The sequence below is a fragment of the Thamnophis sirtalis genome, unplaced genomic scaffold (genome assembly GCF_051295495.1).
Source record: "Thamnophis sirtalis isolate CommonGarterSnake01/CBP01778 unplaced genomic scaffold, rThaSir2_p1.2 scaffold_3, whole genome shotgun sequence".
NCBI classification, from domain to species: domain Eukaryota; kingdom Metazoa; phylum Chordata; class Lepidosauria; order Squamata; family Natricidae; genus Thamnophis; species Thamnophis sirtalis.
In genome coordinates, this window is record NW_028261383.1 from 67,126,515 (window position 1) to 67,149,166 (window position 22,652).

General features: G+C 36.0%; 1 protein-coding gene across 2 annotated transcripts in view; it reads right to left on the reverse strand.

Moving 5' to 3' along the window:
• The window catches only part of CACNA2D3 (calcium voltage-gated channel auxiliary subunit alpha2delta 3), a 573,108-nt gene that overhangs the window by 349,511 nt on the left and 200,945 nt on the right, over window positions 1–22,652 (reverse strand). For both annotated transcript variants that reach the window (XM_087709045.1, XM_087709046.1), the window contains exon 4: window positions 11,262–11,321. In XM_087709045.1, the coding sequence (XP_087565171.1) occupies window positions 11,262–11,321 (60 nt within the window). The remainder of the gene's footprint in view (window positions 1–11,261; window positions 11,322–22,652) is intronic.

Here is a 22,652-nt window from a genome sequence, read left to right on the forward strand (position 1 = left end):
TCTTGGCAGTCAACTTATCAGTTCCTTCAAGTCCTTAATTATGCTGCACCTGATCATATGTGGTTTACATGCAGCCATGAGCTACTAATCAAGATGCTCTTTATTCAGGTGTTGTATGAGTTCAATTATAACCTTTCCTTTTGACTGCTTCATAGCTTTGTTTGTTTAAAAAAAAATTGCCTTTTCTGGGTTACAAGCTTGCATGAGATAAAGTACTCATTAAAGGGCAAGGGAGAAAGGGGAGCACCTTGATCCACAGAAAAGAGATTCACAGTGTCCTATTTTAATTTGTACTCCTCAAATTTAGCCAAGGTCTTCCCAAATGAGATAAATGAAAGAAAACCTAATAAGTTGCTGCAACAATCCTTCAGTTGCTTGAACTTCAAAGAGGCTAATGATCCTTTTACTCCAATGTAGAAAGATCTGAACTAGTTGCAGTTGTATTTTGAATATTCTGAAAATTCACATTGTTCACACAACTCCTCATTTTAAACAATTATCCCTCATCACTGATCTCCAGTTGTGCAATGTTCTCTTACCACAATTAAAATTAGTCTATCTTTTCAAATTGGAGTTTATTTTTTTCCAGTCTACCCCTTTCAATTCATAATAGTAGCAATAAATATTTCAGAATTTATATAATCACTTCAGTATTGCTTTAGCATTGTTTTAAGACACAAGTAGTATCATTTTTATCTGAATTTATATGCATTGCCTTATAGAAGCATATTGTTATATATGTAAATAACATGATTATAGTTCAATACTGCAAATATTACTTTTGCTAATCATGATGATGACACTGTTATAAATTAATTATTCTTGCTTACTGTAAATCATTAAGTCTACTTGAATTTTGGGTTTGTTTTGTAATTTCTGAATTGGGCAACCTGTAAATTAAATATCTCCTTAGCTGGGTTGGTAAAATAAATGAAGATCATCTCTTGCCTGGGTGAATTTCCAGAGGCAAATAAACGTTGGCATGAAAAGGTAAGCATAATATTACAGGCATTAAAAGACTCAGCATGATGTCGTGATTTAGGAGCTGGACTACAGCAGGAAGACCCAGGGCCTATCTGCTTTTAGACATGGGAAGTAACTAGATGACCTTGAACCAGTGACTCCTTCTCAGCTCCCTAACAGTTTTAGCATCTGTGACAAGCTGGCTGAAAAACAACCCCCTACATTATACCAAACTTGAAGCCTTTCTGAGAAACAGACAAGTGCAATGCAAAAACAAGGAAGTCTGTAGCTATGAGACTCTGAAGACGCCATAATCTGAAAATACAGCAAAGGCATCCGCATAGAAGAAAAAAACAAGAATCTTGTCCGAAAGATATTTGTGGGAGATAGATACAAAGGAAACAACTTGCTAAAAATCAAAGGAGAAATGTTACTAAAAAACAGACAAAGGATGCCTTGCAAGGAGAACACAGAAACCCCCTCAATATCATTGATACCTGCCAGACTTGTGAATCCACAAAGAAAGAATTTTTGGAGAATAAAAGGATTCTTTAAATCCACCAGATCTTTGAGAGATCCTAGATCCAGACTTGGTGGCTCCCATCCCCTAGCTCAATTTTTCTGACTTTTAGTAACTTTAATATGCGTGAAGCAAGCTGGCTAGGAAGCTGAACTCCACACACCTTAGAGTTGACAAGACTGAAAAAAACAGTTCTAGCTAATGCCTGCAAGGCTAGGTGCAAAGGGTGTGTGTGTGTGTGTGTGTGTGTGTGTGTGTGTGTGAGAGAGAGAGAGAGAGAGAGAGAGAGAGAGAGAGAGAGACAGACAGACAGACAGACAGACAGACAGACAGACAGACAGACAGTGTGTATGCGGAGGGAGGAGCAAATGTACATTGTAACCAGTTTTCTACCACTTTGAATTCATTGGGTCTTTGTTCCTAATTGTTTATTCACTGTTGATCAACTATCAGTGGTGCAGTGGGTAGAGTGCAGTACTGCAGGCCACTTCAGCTGACTGCTAGTTCAGCAGTTCAGCGGTTCAAATCTCACCGGCTCAGGGTTGACTCAGCCTTCCATCCTTCCGAGGTGGGTAAAATGAGGACCCAGATTGTGGGGGCGATATGCTGACTCTGTAAACTGCTTAGAGAGGGCTGAAAGCCCTATGAAGCAGTATATAAGTCTAACTGCTATTGCTATATTGTACGCTCTACTTGCACCCATCTGGAAAACCCAGATAGAAAGCAAAAAGGGGCTAAAATATCCATGGGCCTCAAACAGACTGTCTGTGCATGCATGAATGAATAACAATATACCAAACCTGGGACAGCAAGTAACACAACCAAGTGAGACAAACACTAAGCATACCGCCATCACCTCTAGTACCTGTAGACATTAATCCTAAACCTAACTCCTTAAGAGCCATAGAGAGGAGGGTGTCATATTACTGCATTCTGTATGAAATGACCTTCAAAACATCATTCGTAATGGGAACCACTTTTGCGGGGAATAGTGTCAGACAACACATAATATGAAGATGCCACTTAATCAATATTAAATAACAGCAGGGATGATAAGTAACACAAGGCTATTAAATAACATGATTGGATTTTTTTTTTGTTTACAATTCACATTTTTATTATGACGATGCTCTTCCATAATGATGGTAATGATATTTCAACTACATTCATTCCATAAGATCTATCATCACAGGCAACATGTTAATTGGCATTAGTATTTATGACTATATAATTACATCAATTGTCAATGAACAGTGAAAGGACTTTATTAATATTAGCGGCTAATATATGCATGAAAATAAAATGTGAATTACAGTGGCTGTTTGCAAATTTAATTACTGTTAAGGTTTCTGATTTCTACTGAAATACAGAAAACTAACTGCAATATTAATTTCCACTAAGGCACTTTTAATATTTTAGGAAAAAAAGAAAGTAGAAAGTCAACACACTGATTTACATTTGCTGTTATGTTTCAAAGTATAGTTAAAAAAAAGAAGCTGTAGGAACAGTTCTTTCTCTACAAAACGAACAAACAAAAAAAACACATATACCTTAAGCATTCAGCATTAAATTAAGATTCCTTGAAATGTATACATTAATGAGAGGAAGACACATGCGTGTATTCTTGTAACGCAATATGTTAACATATTGTATTTGCTATTTTCTAAATCTCATTTTTTGTGTTACATCTAATTATTACTGATGAACATTTTAGAACAGCTTAATCATTTCATTTGGCAGATTTGCCAATGAAACACTTTGATCCTACAGAAGAGAAAGTTGGCATATATCTGGTGAGCAAAATAGCATCTGGTAGTCAAAGTAAACTTTCCCTTGAATCAAGTTTAATTTCTGGTGCCCAACATGAAATGATGTGGTACTGCGTTCTTGCAGGTTTTTTTTTTTTTTCAGTTTACAAACTTGGTATCTCTAATCCAAATGTTTAGCTTTTTTCAAGATCAGTACAACTATCACGGTTTTATGACAGCAGCTAGTTCTTCAAGTATATCAAATTTCATTTAAAAATTACTTCTTTAGTTAAAACATTTATAAAGCTGCTCATCTTATAAAAAACTCTGGGTGGCTCCCAATAAAAAACCCCCAATGTAATAACCATATTAAAACTATAAAAACCAAGCACATTAAAAACAAAAACCCTTGTATTAATTGAAATACCCCACCTGTAAGGTGCATCTAACTTTCACCTTGTGGCTAAGTTCACATTGTTCATGATGATGAAGTTCAAGAAAGATTAAGAGGGGAATTTGTGCATTTGGCAGGTCATGCTTAGGATCAACCCTGCAAATAAGAATCATACATGAGCCCATCACATTTGATCTGGCAGGGAAGGCATGTTGCAGGATCCATCAGCCAGAGATTTGCATTTGGTGGGACTACTCTGAAGGTGGGCCTTCTCTGCTGAGGCACCTTTCTTGTGGAACATTCTCCTCACTGAAGATAGACACACTCCTTCCACAGGGAAGTCCCTAAAGATCTGGTTATGTCATCAGGCTTCAGACATTTTTAGATGACTCCACTATGATTGATATTCTTGCTCTTTTTGTGGGGTTTGTATGTTTAAAAGAATGTTTGATAATACTTTTATCTGAATGTTTTTCTACCTTTTCTTAAGGATTGTTTTTATTTTTTGCTGCTTTATTCAATGGTTGCATGCCACCCAGAGTTACTTTGTGCGAGTCATATAAATGTGTTAACTAAATAAACAGATCTTCCCCTTTAAAACTCTGCAGATGCAGATTTTAAAGCAGGATAGTAAAATTCTCAAGAGTTCACAGATCAAATCAAGAATCCAAAGAACGGTTTGAAAAGTTCCTCTCAACAGGGAACATGTAGATCCGAAGAAATGGTTCAAAATTACCAATACTTTCTGTCTTGATTTGTATGAATTATTTGGAAGTCAAATTTTATGTATAATGAATGTGATTTACATAAAGCACACATTAATTATTCCTCTATGTATGTTCTTTTTAAGGACAGTGTCCCATGTGACAAGCAGAGAAAAAAATATACATTCTGAAACAAGGCAAAAGAAATGAAAAAAATGCTGAATCACTGAAAAGGGGCATAGGATTCTTCAGGGAGTGTGTCCGTGTGTGTGTGTGTGTGTGTGTGTGTGTGTGTGTGTGTGTGTGTGTGTGTGTCCCCGTGTGCGTGTGCATGTATATGTATATGTATATGTATATGTATATGTATATGTATATGTATATGTATATGTATAAGTATATGTATATGTATATGTATATGTATATGTATATGTATATGTATACATATATATTCCAGAGGTGGTATTCAGCAGGTTCTGACCAGTTCTGGAGAACAGGTAGCAGAAATTTTGAGTAATTCAGACAACCAGTGAATACCACCTCTGACTGGCCCCGCCCCCATCTATTTATTCTCTGCCTCCTGAGTCGCAGCTAATCAGGAGGGAATGAGGATTTTGCAGTAACCTTCCCCTGGAATGGGGAGGGAATGGAGATTTTACAGTATCCTTCCCCTGCCACGCCCACAAAGCCACACCATGCTCACAAGCCATGAACCGGTAATAAAAATTTTTGAATCCCATCACTGATATATTCCCTGAAAAATACTATGCCCCTTTTCAGTGATTCAACATTTTCTCCCATGTCTTCCACCTTGTTTCAGATTGTATATATTTTCTCTCTATTTCTCAGATGGGACACTATCCTTAAAAACAACAGACATGGAGAAATAATTAATGTGTGCTTTAGGTAAATTTCAGAATAATAAACTGCTTATTTAATTAATTTATTTACTTTAAAATATATTAATTGAATTAAGAAAGGCACACTTGAATAGCGCTGGAATGGAATATGGAAATGAACAGTAACTCAATGTTTCTAACAAAAGCAGCATTGTTAATTATCATGCTGTAATTAAATTATATTTTTTTAAATCTTCACATTTCTGCAGATGTAACAAAGCAGGGAACAATGCACCATGTACTGATACAATGTAACTTTAATTTATTTGAGAAGAGCTACAATAATCAAACATTTCATCTGGGATATGATTTTATCAAAAATAATTGCAAAATTTCAATTATTAATTAACTATGTGAACAGTATGTGACCCAATGCTAACAAGAGATATTATAAAATCTATAAAATTCTTGTTAAAATGTCATTGCTAACCATACACTGTGACCATAGTTGCTACTATTGTTACCAAAAAACAAGCTTTATCTCATTAACATGAAAGACATTATCTATCTGTCATTGGCAATAAAAATGATATCAGCATTATGTACCTATCCATACTTTCTCTTCAAAAGCATCCTTGATTATTGTGAAAGGAAATGTTTTCAAAAGTTAGTTGAGATTACTGTTTTATAATAATATTATTAATTATTATAATATCACTTCATTAAGATGAACAGCTTACTTTTGGGGAAATTATTTATATTACTTCTAAAAGATCAGACATAGAACTAAAAATACTCCTTGGCTCAATATTACCTTTAATAATCAAAGGTTTGTAATGGCAATAATTGCACATGCCTCATCATGTTTTGTATATTACTAAAATTCTTTCCTAAATATATTTTCTGAGTTTAAACTGATTTGGAACATAGTTAGTATACATACTGTCTAAAAGATTCAAAATGTATCAGTAAGACTAGTAAACCTGAACACAAGAGCAAAATAATGCAACACTAATATGTGAAGAGTAGCAATGAAATGCTTTTTCACTCATATTCAAAGTTTAAATTTTTAAAACCTTGATTTCATTAAGACACTAGTCTTATCAGTAATCTGCCAATTATTACAATATATGGAAGGCATACTGTTGAGGATCTTGTAAATAATGGAATTTTTCATCCATCCGACAGTTATGAACTACCTTCGGAGTCAGATATCAGTGGGGCAGAAGACCAGCTGGAGCCTGTTCCTAGTGTGCATAGAGCTGCCAGGAGAAAGAAACAGCTAAGGAACAAGGGCCGACTCAGGAATAAAGGTACAGGTTGACAGTGAATAGCCCCTCCCATAGGGAATAAAGAAGAGGGAAAGGGGAGGGGAGTTTGCAGAAAACAATTAGCTCAATTCATTAGGGTGAAAATCTGTTCCTGACTTCTTGCCAAGTAATTGCTGGTATAGCATGGTGTTTGGAAGATATTGGCCTGGCAACTCTCCAAGCCTGATAAAGGTCTGTAGTTGTGAAATCTCATGAAAGACTATTTGCCAGGACTTTGCTGGAGAGGAATTCCCTTTAACCTAAATAAGAGGTTTTATCAGGACAAGGAATCTACTTCATGATCTTGGGAATCCTGGGTTAGAAGAGTGCGGGTATTCCCCAAGAGATGAGAAAAGAACATTGGAAGTAAATGCCATATTCCTGGCAGAGTCATCCAAGGCATGAAGATCAACACAGCCGTCCAGCAAAATCAAGCAGGCACCTACATTGGGCAACAGTGATATGGGATGGTGCTGCAGGCAAATGATCATTTTATTGATAATAGCAAAGGCATCAATTGCACAGGAAAAGGCAATGTTAAACCACTCCTGTATTTTTACAAGAAAACCACATGGAGAAAAATACAAAATGAATGAATGCATCAACAGTAAAGAAACCAACCGTCAAGAAATATGCTGCAAGCGAGTACCTGATAGATTAGTCATGAATTCCCTGGAAAATACAAATGCCATGTCATGTCTACACCTACGAAGTTCAGAATTTTGTAAGCTATGGGATTCCCAGTGAAACTGAAGTTGGACTTTAAAGAAGCAGGATAGGAGGAGTATTGGCACTTTTGAACTTTAGTATTGAGGAAGATCCCCTAATATTATTTTGGACAGCCAAGAAAAAAAAACCTGAAAAAAATCAATCTAGCACAAATAACCAGGCTAATGGTGAGAACAATCAACCAGTGGACTAGCTTACCTTCAGAAATTGTGGGTGCCCCACCATGGAGGTTTTCAATAAGAGACTAGATAGTTATTTGTCTGAAATGGTATAGGGTTTTCTGCTCGATCAGGGGCTTGGACTAGATGATCTCCAAGGTCCCTTCCAGTTCTGTTATTCTGTTATAACCGCACATTATGTTATTTCAGATACCTTATGCAAGTAAAAGGCTTTAATGTTGGGAAAGATCAAAGAAAAAGAAGATGAGCAGTAACAAAGTGGACAGATTCATTGGTAATGGATGTACCATTGGAAAACCTGAAAAACAAGTGGATCATTGCGGGGAAAAATATCTACTGGTATTTATCTGGCTGTTCAAGGTTGACGCTAACTTGATGTCACCTAATCAATCAAGGAATTTGGGGGGGGATTAAAGACCCAGTAGCGTTCAAAAGTTCTATTGTTTTAAAGATATTGTTTTAATATTTTTTATTCTAGTTATACAGATCCAGTATGCAGGTACAATATATGGCTCAAAACTTTTTTTAAAGTTCAGTGATAGCTTAGTCTTCTGCAGTTAGAATTTTTGAGTCCCAGATATCATAGGAAGTTTCTCAATATCAAATGGAATAGTTAGTTAAAGCTTTAATGGAAATATAAATATAAAAATATTTATGTGGAATGTTCTTTTTACAGATGTGGTAACATCTATATGACCTGCTATAATTTGTTCTCCAGTAAGCATTATGTCCATATGGATGCCAAACGTAGCACCTTGGTTTGTTGTGTCGACTCCTTACAGTGTAGTAATAGGGAATAAACCATCTCCTTCAAAATAATACTTCTAAGAGTCGGGGTGGCGCAGTGGTTAGAGTGCAGTACTGCAGGCTACTTCAGTTGACTACTAACTGAAGTTCGGCAGTTCAAATCTTACCGGCTCAAGGTTGACTCAGCCTTCCATTCTTCCGAGGTGGGTAAAATGAGGACCCAGATTGTGGGGGCAATATGCTGACTCTGTAAACCGCTTAGAGAGGGCTGAAAGCCCTATGAAGCGATATATATGTCTAACTGCTATTGCTATTGCTATAAAATGAGGACCCAGATTGTTGGGGGCAATATGCTGACTGTGTAAACCACTTATAGAAGGCTATAAAAGCACTATGAAGCAGTATATAAGTCTAAGTGCTATTGCTATTGCTGCTTATAGTAGATGAATTCCTATAAGTATTATTTTGCCAAGGAAAATAGCAAAAATAGTTGTTCTGAAAGAGATTCTAGGAAAGTTTATTGATAGACTGATAGATAGAAAACAAACTTGTTTCTATGCTATTTTCACGCTCAAGTTAATTTCAAGAGAAGGAAAATTCACCCACAGGCCTTCTCCAATCAGGAAGCTGCACAGGGAAGGAGACATGTGTAAGACCTAACAAAGAAAATAGTCTTTACAAAGATAAGGGAAAATCAAAAATACTACAGATGAAATATAAAAGAGTTGAAGGTTGAAAACAAGCCCCTTTTACAGAGAACAAAAATATCTAAGACATTTTGAATCTGATTTTACAATGCTATTTGTAAAAGGACGGATGGAGTTTTTTCTTTTCTTGAATGCACTACCAATTTTATAATTTCCCTTCCAAAGTAAAGGGGGGGCAATCATTACTTTTCATTGAGCAGAAGGTATTGTAAGAGCTTGCTGTTCTTGCCTTTTAATAAAGAACCACCTCAATCTCCCATGAAGGATGGCAGTGAGGTTGCCGAAATCAAGATTAACAATTGATTAGTTTTAATGGCCCATGACAACAATAAACAATAAGACCCCTGTCAGAAATTAGATTGTGCTGCTAATGCTGTGAACTCAAATGGCATTTAAACGAAAAGTGCTCAACATAAAAATCTAAGATGTGCACAAATTCTAGAAACATTTATCTTAAATCATAAATTACATAACAATAGCTTTTGTCTGATTTAGCCAATCAATACTTTTGGCTGTTAGAAAAAAACAAAATAGGGGATAGAATATTACAATTATAAATACAAAAGGTATTAAAGTATCAATAATACTTTAAATTATGCTAAAAGGGAAATAGATATTTCAGCTATATTTAAATTCTGTCTTCATTGTAGTTCTTTTAAATGTATTTGAAGACATTATTTCTATGTTTTTAATTTTAAACTTTTGCACTATATTAGTCATAGAAAACACTGCAACATATTCATATGAATATACTGTGTCATAATCTCGAAATAAAACAAACACTATTTTTGTGAAAACTATGATGCAAAAGACCCGAGATAATGTAAAAAGATCTAGTCAATATACATCAGAAGAAAAATATTATGGAACTGGGGAAAAGGGGTGGGTGGGTAATCCACAAAACACTGAAGCAAATTACATAAACACATCAGCCTTTTTAATGCAAGAAATAAGGCAGGTAAATTCTCCTGCATAAGTTTGCTACCAGTACTTAACTCATTTTGATGAAACAAAAATTATTTCAATGGAGAAGAGAATTTTGAAGGAACTGTCATGACAGATGTTAAGTAGTCTTGTTTTTAGCTGTTTTATGAGTTAGCTAAGGGTTGACTATAAAAGTGATCTTTGTTGTAAAATCATCTCATCAGCAGATTCAAATTTCCCTGCTTTCCTAAGCTTCATTCAGTCCTATGGACCTTTTTCCATTGGCTTTTTTTATCAGAGGTGCTAAGAGTAATCACCATGGTCATCTTTCCACAGCCATCTCACCGTGGCCAACTCGCTGTGAGACAACTCACCATGGACAATTTTATGTAGGATTACTTAATGGGATATATGTTATCTGCTACTGTTTCTTTGACATTATTTCTATTGACAAAAATGGAAATAATTTCAAAGAAACAGTGGCAGATAACATTTACTACCTTGAGTTATTCTGCATGAAATTATCTGTGATGAGTTGTTCCACCGTGAGTTGGCCACGAAACATTGTCCTGCAGCAACTTAGCCATGCTAGAGCAAGATGGCCATGGTGGGTTGACTGCAGCAAAATGGCCATGGTCAATTGGCCATTGTGAGATGGCTGTGGCAAGTTGGCCATGTCAAATTGTCCAATTCCACACTCTCACTGTAAGTTCTTCTTTATAGAAGAATTTCTCCTTTACCTGTTGTAATTTGGACAAATTGTCAGCCCTATTTTTCTTTTCTCTCCGGATATGTCATGGCTATCCCTACAGAGCCAACGATGCCCAGTTACAAAAATATGTGGTAAATAGAAATAATTAGCAATGTATAGAAAATGAATTTCACTTTATTATTATTTTTCTTTTCTCTTATAATAGTAGAGATTGAGGATAGCCAAGCTGGATATCTGTCCTCCATTCAGATAAAACCAATACTTTTTTTTTTAATATACCCAATATTTAAATGATGGAATTTGCTATAACAACTTGGAATCTGCTATACATCAATGGATAAATTCATGGAAATTAAGTAAATCTCAATGGATATTTGTTACAATGGTTGTATGATTTCCAATAGCAGAAGCGTCAAGATGCTTTTAGTTCATTTCCTGTCTGTGTCTTCCCATGCGGCTTTTGTAATTTATGAATAACATAGACCTTTCAATTTATTGAACCTTTAGTTGGATTTATATTGCTTTTGAGTTTATTTATCATCAAATCTTTTGAAAAGCAAACTTTAAAAAGAATATTTTGGTCACTTTAATAAACAAACAGGCATTATATTGCTATTGTTTGATCACTTCTTTACAGCAATGACCATGATTTGATTCTATAATGAGAAACCATTTCCATTCTTTACCAACAATCCTTTTATAGATTCTGCTCTATTTTTAGGAATAGTTGTAGCGATTCATGAAACAGAACCTCTTGTTGTAACTACTGAAGTCAGATTTTTTCTTACCTGTAAATCAGCATCAAATGTATGTTTCAGGTGAGCTTCTTCTGCAGCTTCAACAAGGTGCTAAACAAAGAAATGTAAAAAAATAAAATTACTTCCTAGAAATTTGATTTTCCTCCCATGTTGGTAATCGAAATGTAGTTTTTAAGTTCAATTTACTTAGTTCCACTATACTAATTGCTTTAAATATTTGTTTTCTGAAAATAACACCTGGGGTGAGGGGAGGCATGTACAAATAAGGTCATCAATCCTTTGTGGTAATCTCAATCATGTCAAATGTTCCAATGCATGTAAATGTTAAATACTAGTACTTTCTGCAATGCAAAGACTTTTCTTTTCCCAGGGTAGTGATTTTCTTGGGTACAGTCATGAATATTCAACCAACTTCATTATAAATTTTTGAAAAAGTCTAAAATGGCTGTTGCAGGCATTTTAAATAACCCTCTTCTCTGTGTGAAAAAGGCACTGAAGTGAAAGAGGTCAAAGGACTTGATATATAATTGAACTTTTTTCCCCCCTCAGACAGCACCATTTATGAACATGCAGCATAAAATTGAGTCTCCCACATCATGAGCAGTCAGTCCCCTGGTGGAAGTTATAATTCAAAGGTCTCAATTTAGTTTGCTATTGATTCAGAATTTCCAGGGACATCAGAATTAGCAATACAGTAATGATAATATTGAACAAGAAAGAACATGAACATTACATGAAGAGCAACTATTTATCAAATAATGTTGTCCTTTCCTTTCTTTCCCAACAATGCAGCCAAACAGATTTTCATGTTCTCTTCAAGTTCCTTTTGGTTCCTGTCCAAAGCAGCACTATTCAGTTCATGTACAGGCTACAAGAGTATTTGACTTTGCTTGTTGCTATCTAAATATAAGTTAATTTAGACTCAGTTACTCTTTATCACAAAATGAGCAGGAATGAAGCTGCATCAAGGAGACCTACTTGCTTTGCTCTGCCAGACAAGCAGCCCCTCCCTCAATGATAACACACACAGTATGAACATTGGCAGAGTAAACAGCTTCTTGTGTACCATGTATACAAATGGTATAATAAATATTTCCTTAAGAGTAAGTCTGGCAATGTAATAGGAATCACATTCATGGGAAAGCATTGTACATAGAGTACCCAAACAACTTCATATTGTTAAGCAATTTCATTTGTACGCATCCATTCTTTTTAGTAGTAACGATTAAAAAAAACTGGAATTTTGATTCCCAAAAGAGCAATTTTAGGGCAGAAAATAAATACAACTGAACCAGGGGTGAAATGCTACTGGTTCAGACTGGTTTGCTCAAACCAGTAATAAAAACTGCTACCAGTTCATCCAAACCAGTAGTAAAAAATGCTACCAGTTCAGGCAAACTGGTCGTTCCGACGATCAGATATGCAAGAATCAGATGTGCCACACGAAAATCACGCACAGTTGATTACTACCAGTTTGGATGAATGGTTCGGATGCATGCAAAGTGCGGATGAATGTGTGAAATGAACTGGTAGCGAAGCGAACCATTAGCAGAGCGTTTCACCCCTGAACCAAACTATTATCAATGAAACAATCAGTACCATGTAAGCTAAACATTAAATGAAAAACAATTATTTCAAAACCATTATATTATCAAGTACATTGGGGTCACATTGTTCAGACTTTATGGCTCAGCCCCAGTGGTGTCCTCTGCTCCAACAGATGTCATCGGACAAGAGTAGCCAGGATGGGGTGGTGGCTGTATCCAAAGCTATGGAGATAAGTGAAGGTCAGGTGCCTTCAACCTATATTTGATATTGATTTCATGAAAATAAACTTTAAAATTCTTCCCCTACTCATTTTACCTCCAGACTGAGTTGTAAAAGAGCAACTGGAGTAAGTTTAACCTGACTGGTGATAGACTAACATTATTTCTCTTTTAAGGGACCCTTTTGCTGAAAGACTGGTTCTGAATTTTTCCTACTCTTGTTTTTTGAAGGTTCAAGTCTTTGAGGGAATAAACTGAGTGGAATGAAACTAAATGAGAATTTGTATTTTTTAAAAAGCAAACCTGCTCCTCTTTTTTTTAAAAAAAGGGGGGGACTGTATTACTACAAAATATGTACAAGTAATTAATTATGCTTTCCTTGAAATTGTAATGCAAATATGTTTTTTATACAAGCAAGAAATTATGTGTGGTAACGATATAAATAGGACTCAGTTATTAGATCACCAATATCCTAATGCAGTGGTTCCCAAACTTGGCAACTTTAAGACTTGTGGACTTCAACTCCCAGAATTCTCCAGCTAGCTCTTCTGGCTGGAGAATTCTGGGAGTTGAAGTCCACAAGTCTTAAAGTTGCCAAGTTTGGGAACCACTGTCCTAATGTAAAAAACTAAAAAAAGAACATAATCATGAGACATTCCCACTATCATGGTGCATTATGGCAGAAATTCCTTTAAACACTATAATTTTGGACTATTTTATAGATTAGGGATATCTGCTTTGGTGATCGTGCTTGTAAAAAAGATCTTAGAAGGGTGGTAGCTTAAAAACATAAATAAAATTAGGGGGGGGGGAATCCAAATCATGGGAAGCAATAGCTTCACTTTATCTGGTGTTGCTCAGCTCCCCTGTCTCCAGTTGTGGGCATACTAGTTAAAGAAAGATTCAGAGAAATTGGAACAGGTTGGAGGAAAGGCAATGAAGGGCCCATGAAAAGATTTTGAAAGAAGTGGGAAAGTTTAAATTGGGGAGAAACTGGCAAGGAATTATGGTAGTGCTCTTCAAACAATTTCAGGACTTAGCTCTATAAATGCAGAAGACAGGATTCAAGGTAATAGATTCCAAACTGAATGTTAGAGAAACCTCTTAACAATAAACCAAATTACCCAGAGAGATTTTCAGCTACCTTATCTAGTTTCTGTTCAAGATGCTGTAATTTGGACTGAACAATCTATGATTTAATGATTTCACATCTCTGATTCTTGCAAATTATGCAAAATGATATGAAAAGTTTCAGCGCTATTCTAGCCAATTGCTTTGCCTACTTCTCCACTGTTCAGCAAAAGCAGTCACAGAAAATTAAAGAGCATGGGTAACTTATAAGTTGTGCAGAGAATAACTGACTGAAGAAAGGGGACCAATAAGATAAGACTAGTGATAAGCAAGGAAGTACCTTTTTTCTCCAAATTTGGAATTATAATTAGGTATCAGTCTACAGGAATTATCTCCCAGTTCAAGTCTTCTAAAGCAGAGTTACCCAACCTTTCCAGCTTTGCAGACTGGGGGTGGTAGTGGTAGTTCAGTGGGAGCTGCCAGCAAGCATGCATGCATGAGAAGCTCCATTTGTGCAAAAGGCAGAGACACATGCCCACGTTCATCCCCTGCTTGTGCATGTGGGGATATGTGCACACGCTTGCCTGGCCCTTCCATGGCCCGGTTTTGAACAGCTCTGAGCCACGGCCCAGGGGCTGTGCCCCCCTTTTCTAAAGAATACATTTCCAAGTTTCTCTACTATATATCCATATTAATATGTGCACAGAATGAAGCCTCAAGCAGGTTGCAGTGTTAAGGAAGCATATTTTACACCAAAAGTTGTATAATCAGGTGTATCTAACTCTTTACTGCATTTATGTAGTGTGTATATCTTTCCCCCAGTCTGTTATTTTTAATTGCACAGAAATCTAGTGAGGCTGGATTATATTGAAAGATACCGATTGGCTAAAGTCATCCAATGAAAAATGGAATGGGACTATTTACTGGACCCTAGATATCTTACACTCCTTGCTGTATTTTATTTGTTCTCATTAGCTATCATGAATGAGACAACAATTTGGTGACTGTCTTCAGCTCTAAATCGTTAAGCATGTATTAGGAGGGAGTTGTTTTTGCCCATGTCATGTTTTTACTACATAATTTCATAGAAATTCTTCATGCTTTTCTAGAAGCACAATATTCTCTTTCCCACAATAGAAAACAAAAATAAAAAGACATTTCTGGCTATGTGCTTGCCTAAGTATGTGTTTATGTATGTGGGGAGACATATTACATGGGTATAAAAATATGTTTGTATGTTTACAACTGATATTTTGCTTTCCTTTCTTCCATTAAGTTGTGTCCTTCTTAAAAAACACAAAGGATTTCTATGAAACTATGTAGTATTCCACCACTACCACCCCTTACCATTTCCATTGCTGTTGTAGATAAAATTTACCTATGTAAGAATGCACAAATATCATGGGCCTTCTATTGCCTGCTAACTCAGCATTATCCTGGCCTTGATTTGCCCTGCAAAGCTTAACACTCTAGTATTTCACACTGAAAAGCTTATTACATGCCAAGGAAAACATGGATTTATATACCATTTTAAACTCATTTCATAGAAAATCATTTATTTTGTCACTTTTCAGCAGCTCCTCCATAAAATCCAGTCACCAGAGTGTAACATAGAATAAAGTCAAGGAAAAATCATTGTTTCTCATTGTTCAGAATGACTTATTTTATATTAACATGCAAATCTTATTACCGAAGCATTCAGATGTTCTGGATTTTTGTTGAAGTACTTGACAAATTTGACAAATGTTACCTTCACCATCAAATCTTATTTTTTTTCTTTTATTTGTGTTGAGAATATAAAAAAAATGATGTGCATTCTACACATAAAGACGTTTGCAAGGCCATCTCTATATTTTGTAGCATATATGGTTTCTACTTGGTGCTAGTATACATATCAACAAGATTATGTGACCCTTAGTTCTCTTAATCAAATTTTTCCATTTGTTTCAGTGCAGTGCATAAATCTGTATAAACCAGCTCTTTTAGAACAGTGAATTGCAAAGATGTAGTCAATCAAAGTACCTAGAGGGTACCAGGTTGCTCTAGTAAAGTTTTGAAGGTAAATAATTGAGGATGATTTTCTCCTACTTCATTCCAAGCATACATATCCAAAGGGATGCTTAAACACCAACATTCTGCATCTAACAATATTTTTAAACTTAACATTCAAACCAAGCAAATTTTACTCAGGGGAGAGCATGAATGAAGTAAACTTAGGAATCATAATAGTTATGTTTTTCCTTTAAAAAGCCTCCGCCAACCTACTTATATCAACTCTGGGCAGCTTTATGTCAGCATTTCATACAACACAACAGATCATAAACTTGACAATCATATTTAACCTACCATCTTGGATGAATCCAGTTCATGATTTAATTTGTAGTTCACTCTGTTACCTGAAGTCAGGAAAATTAGGTTAATTGAGTAAATCAGGGAAGTGTGCCTTATGAGTCCCATTTCTGTTTCCTCTTCTTATTTGTTCTATAACCAAATCACTATGTTCTGCTGATAAATAGATCAACAATCACAAGTGACTTTTTGCCTCTTCTTAACCGTCACTATTTAAAAACTTGGGACTGTGCTTTAAGATAACACTTCAATGCACAGTTACCCAGAAATAGCTTAAATTAAGTGAAATCTGCTTACAAAGAAAATCTTACATTATTTAAAGCCTTAAAGTTATTCTTTGTGCATCAGATATAAAAATCCTTGTCAGTCAACTCAAGCCTAAAATTGGGGCATGAAAATTAATCTAACTAAAATGAGTACCTTTGCAATTAAACACTGTTCCAAGAGTGGAAAAATCCACTTAATTAAACAGATTATACTATGTTGTCTTAGACAGGGAAGCACTGAAAAAACATTCCATTTGCCTCCTGCAGTACACAACAACTTTATATTTTCTTCCTCATATTGTCTAAAATGTAACAACATTTTAGCAGCAAGATTCCAGTTCAGGCTTTCCAAAACTTTATAACCAGTTGTGGGATTCAAAATTTTATTTTATTATTACTTAAAAAAACCTCATTAATTCATTATAATGAACTTTTGTTAGAATCGCAGCAGCTAGATTTGAAAGACTCAATTGAAAACAATGTAAATTAAAAAAAAACTAGAAGGACTAAAACAAATTACCTTTCAGATAGCTGAAAAATATAATACAAGAATCTCCCTCTCATCTCAAATTGCCACATTCTCAATTCCATCTTTCTTTACAGAATTTTCTTCTCTTTGCGGCCCCTGATTGTGTTGCCTTTCTCTCAACCTTGTCCACGTTCACAAATATTTGTTAAAAGAGCCCGATTAGAATCAAGACACTACAGCAGTGCTATTGAGGTAAGACCAATACAGAATAAAGAATTTCTAATATAAGCATATCATTATAATGAACTGATTTTTAAATATTACAATTGTATAGATACTGTTGAACTCCAACCACAGCAGTCATCCAGTAAATCTTAGAATAAGACTTTCGACTAGTTGATAAAAGCCTGATAGCAATCCTCTGTAGATGTTTTGAGGCTTGTCACCTTTTTATCACAAAAGTCGATTTCCTTCCTGGAGATTAAACCTCTATTTGCCCTCCAAACAATCTTGCATGTGATACCTCACCTTATGCTTTATAAGGAATGATCCCCCCCCCCCCGGTAATACTAACACTAATATTGTCCATATCCCTATAATGTACAGATAAGGGTTTAAAAAAATAGTATCCCACCAATTTAATTCAAAGAATTAAGCTTGTGCCAACATCATTTTTCTTTATCTAGGAATGAAATCCTAGAAGACAAACTAGACTTCAGTGCTAGGCAATTTAAACACCTGCTGGCAATCTAACAGATCCTTACCAATGATTGCTGCTATTCTATCTCTGAAAACAAAGAGGTCTTGGACTATTAAACCAGGTTCCATTAATAGCCAATTAGAATCAGTATAATGCACTAAGTGATAATATTATCCTTGTGTACCTTTATGATCTCTATACCAAGTAGTTGCTTCAAACTCCCAGTTTAGTTTCTGTTCCTGTTATACTTTTACACAAAGTCCTAGACAGTGGTGTGATTCAAATGATTTAACAACTGGTTCTCTGTCCTAATGACCAGCTGGGTAGGCATGGCTCTGTGGTCATATGACTGAGTAGGCATGGCCAACTCACTGTCATTCATGTCGATGAGCACTTCACATTAGCTGTTACAATGTAATAAAGGTTAACTGGAGAGGCAGTTTCTATCAGCAGGGCAATAAAGATTAGGCTAGAAACAACACCAGAATGTTTCTTTCCTGCCTTCCTTACAGGATTAGCCCTGTAAAGTGGAAAAAACAAAAAAAGGAAATTTCTTCTAATAACCAGTTATCCAAACTGCTTAGAAAGTTAACCACTGGTTCTCCCGAATAGGTACAAACTGACTGAATCCCACCATTGATCCTAGATGAATTTTTCAGCTAAGCTATATTCCAGGACACTGCAATTATGAAAGTTGTGTTAACCATCACATCCATTTAGTATTATCCAGATGTCCAAGATTCATTTCAAATTTATTTTAAAAATCCAAGATCTTTTTTTTCTGTTTGTATGGTTACAAAAAAAAAATCTTGGTGGAAAAAGGAATATCAATTCAAATGTGGTCTCAATTTAAAGTCATATTTCCAATGAGATCACCCACTGTTGCTCCAAACAGAGTCTTTTGCATGGACACTGACAGGAGACAAACCAAAAAGATCATGGAAAAATAAGGCAGGAATATTGAAGTGACTTCAGGTTTGTCCATAGGGTCGTTTTTCATCCTCTGGAGCCTTCAGGGAAGCTCCTGAAAGCCCCTGAAGGCTCCGGAGAGCTAAAATAGGCCCTACGAGCAATCCAGAAGTGACTTCCGGTTTGCTCATAGAGTCATTTTTTGCCGTCCAGAGCTTTCAGGGAAGCCTCTGGAGGGCTCCTGAATGTTCCCGAGGGCTAAAATCGGCCTGACGAGCAACCCGGAAGTGACTCCTGGTTTGCTCGTAGAGTCATTTTTTGCTGTCCGGAGTCTTCGGGGAAGCCTCCTGAGGGCTCCTGAATGCTCCGGAGGGCTAAAACTGGCCCTAAGAACAAACCGGAAATCTGTTCCCAAATTTCTGGTGTGTCCATAGGTTTTTTTGCACTCCAGAGGCTTCAGCGAAAAATGGCCTCAAAAGAAGGCCGAAGTCAGCTGGCCAACACGCACATGAGCACTGGCCAGCTGACAGGGCAAGCTTCGCATGTCCTGACAAATGGCTCCACATGCCACCTGTGGCACACATGCCATAGGTTTGCCATCTCAGATCTATACAGTCCATCTTCCTTAAGGGGAGGGAGAGAGGGGGGAGGGAGAGAGGGGGGGAGGGAGGGAGATACAGATACAGATGTCACATTTGTCATGTCCCACCTACAAGGTTTCACATGACTTCCAAGGATAGCTCCTAAAGCTAATTCATTGTATGTAATTATCTAGAATGCAATGGACTATAAATTTAATTCCCAATGCAAAGTTTTAACCCTACAGAATAACAATTGGCTACATATATCTGAAGAGTCCCAAACAGGACAAAACCAGTCACGTACTGCCTGCTGATGGTTAATGCAAAACCAGACTAACAGCAAACAGTAATCTTTTTGGTGGTTGTGAATTTTTTGCAGGTGAAATTACATTTATTCAATGCTAGATACTACTTGAACAAGATAATGGGCCATGCCTTCAAGATGAACTGGGCTTAGTTTACTTTGTAGAGAATGATGAAATGGGTAGGGTGTTTTATGGCATGAGTTTCACCTCTTCTGTGTTGGACTCATATCTCATATGCTCTTTCCTGCAGTATTTGAATTAGGGAATGAATAATTTTAGGGTTTTGTTTTGTTTTGTTTTTAATTTAAATCAAATCCTACATGAGGTCCTGTACTTCAGGAAGCCACCAAGAAACTACAAGTAAGAAGACTACACATTCTTCTCTTGTTTGCTGCAATAATTATGCTGCATGCATAGACATGTTTCTATATGTGATATTTGTTATTACTTACAGATGTTGTTCTTTGGATGATATATTTCTCAAGATTCTTAACTGCAAGCACTATTAAATTCAACAATTTTCTTCCGTTTTCATAAAAATGCATACTTCTCCACATGTAATATTATTGGATTCTGTGAGCCCTCCTGTGGCTAAATTTTAACATCTGCATATTTCCAGGATTGTATTAAGAGGAAATTCATCACATCGGATTAATTTTTTTATTCCAAAATAATGACTTCATGAAGGAGGATCTAGCTTCATCGTAGTTTCTGCATGTCTGTTAAATTTTTACATTTCCACATTTTAATTACTTTTGTAATCATAATGAATTCAACACGAATGCCAATAATTTAATATATTTCTGACCCAATTTGAACCCCTGAATAGCTAGCTGAATATGTTCAACTTGCACTGAAATCTTATTCTGTCAAATAGTTTATCCTAAACTACATCATGATCACTGGCCATCTCAGTGGAAGAAGTAGATTTATAGATGCATCCCCAGAATCTACCGATCCCATAATCCAGCCCAGATTGAAAGCTACTTTATTAGGTTACAGCAGCAATCACTCTCTTTACTCCAAACTAAGTGGTGGGGATCTTACCATGGGGTAACTTTATGATGCATTAGCATTTCTTTTTCCACCAGGAACTGCTGGCTAATGCACTAACATTCATGCTCATTCCTCAGATATAGCTAATTGCATGGAAGGAGTTTCCATTTGTTTATGAGTTTTTTTAAAAAAAGTAAATACTATTACAAAGTCAACTTGTAATTAAACGCATATTAAACTAATTCATTAAGTTTAAATATCCGAGTATTGTTTTATGGTGAGACAAGCGGCATATAAATTTAATGAATACATAAATAATTCAGCTCAGGAATACCACCAATTAAGGTATTGAAAACTATTATCAGTAGTTTTAAGTACTGGCAAGTTAGCTTCATCTTCCATAAAATTGGACCAGTGGACATGAGCAGCAATGGGCCAGCACAATAGAAATATGCAGGTAAGGATAGGTGGGCATTTATTGTTCTGGTTCAGCTGGTGATGAGGACAGATTTCAATGTTAGATCTGACAAATGCAGGAGAGATAAAAGCTCCAGAATTCCTGCTTTTCCAAAGCTATCCTTCCAAAAGAAATTCTAATGCCTTCTCCAAGTTCTATTTCTCAGGGTAAATGAAAATCCCAAATTGCTCATGTTTGATTTGGTTTTATAATGGCACAGATTATTATATTCAGCCAAGCAGGGCAGAAATCATTATTCGCCAGCCTACATGTCTGTGGTTTCACTGATGCCATTCAGATTTTGCACAGAAGGTTGACCAGCGCTCCTTGCAGCATGCTTTTAAATTGCAAAATTTGCATTCATTCAGTCTGGCTATTAGAATGAGCAAGTCCTATAGCCAATTTAATGCAGTCTGATGACTTATTTATCTGCCTTAGTGTTTAACTGGATTTTTTCCTCCTGCTGCTCAACTACCATTTCAGGTTAGGTATTTATAAACAAGCATAGTCACAAATGCATGATGTAACACTCAAGTAAACAGAATATGTGATATATTTATTCTGCTTGTGTTTCTGATAGCTTCAGCATTTACTTTGGTTCCATTACAGACCATAAATAGCAAATTTAGAACTCCACCTAATCTTTATAATATAATATTACATACATAATCTAGCCCATGCAAATAATGCTGCACTTATGGGAGCAATATTGAAGAAACCTGCTGTAGGATATGGATAGTTGGTAAGAAAAACGGCAATTGTTAATCATCCTAGCTGTTTACAAACAGTCTAGGCCAAAAGGAAAAAAATATGAATTCATAATAGCATGATGAAATGCATTTGAATATATTTCATCCTGCTTTTGTATCAGACAGCTTAAGTTTATATGCAAGATTTTCTACATTATATCTTCAAGGTAAAATTCAAATGTACACAATGAGTTTTATCACTCCAATCTCACTGTTTTAATTGCATTGCACAAGAATTTTCCAATTAATTTTATAAATATGTCATATTTTTTGTAACTTTCCATGATTGATTTAAATAGAAAAACTTATCAGATCCATTCATACCAACTTAACTCAGAAACTAGTAAGATCAGAGAAGGCTTCATCCTGGTTTAACTGTACTCCATAATTAATGGAGGCGGGAAACCAATGTTTAATACAACATCTTAAAAAATACTAAAGGGAGTAAAAACAGGAGGCATGGGATTCTAACGGTTTGGACCAGTTCAGGCGAACTAGTAGTTCCGGTAGGCAGTGGAGAGAGAAGTAGTAGTAATATTACTACTTCTCTCCCCACACCCCGGCTCACCCACCCAACCCTGCTCAATATCTGTTTTTATTAGGGTACAGCAAACTGTGCACATGTGTTCAACACAGACACGCACAATCGCCACCGCCCCTGCTGTGTAATCAGCTATTCATCAGAGTGAAGGGTAAGTGTGCGACAGGCACCCGTGAAGCAAACTGGTTGTTACACCGGTAGGATCCCACCCCTGAAAAACAGCATCTTGAAAAGTCTGTGGTTCTTTTAAAACAATCAACTG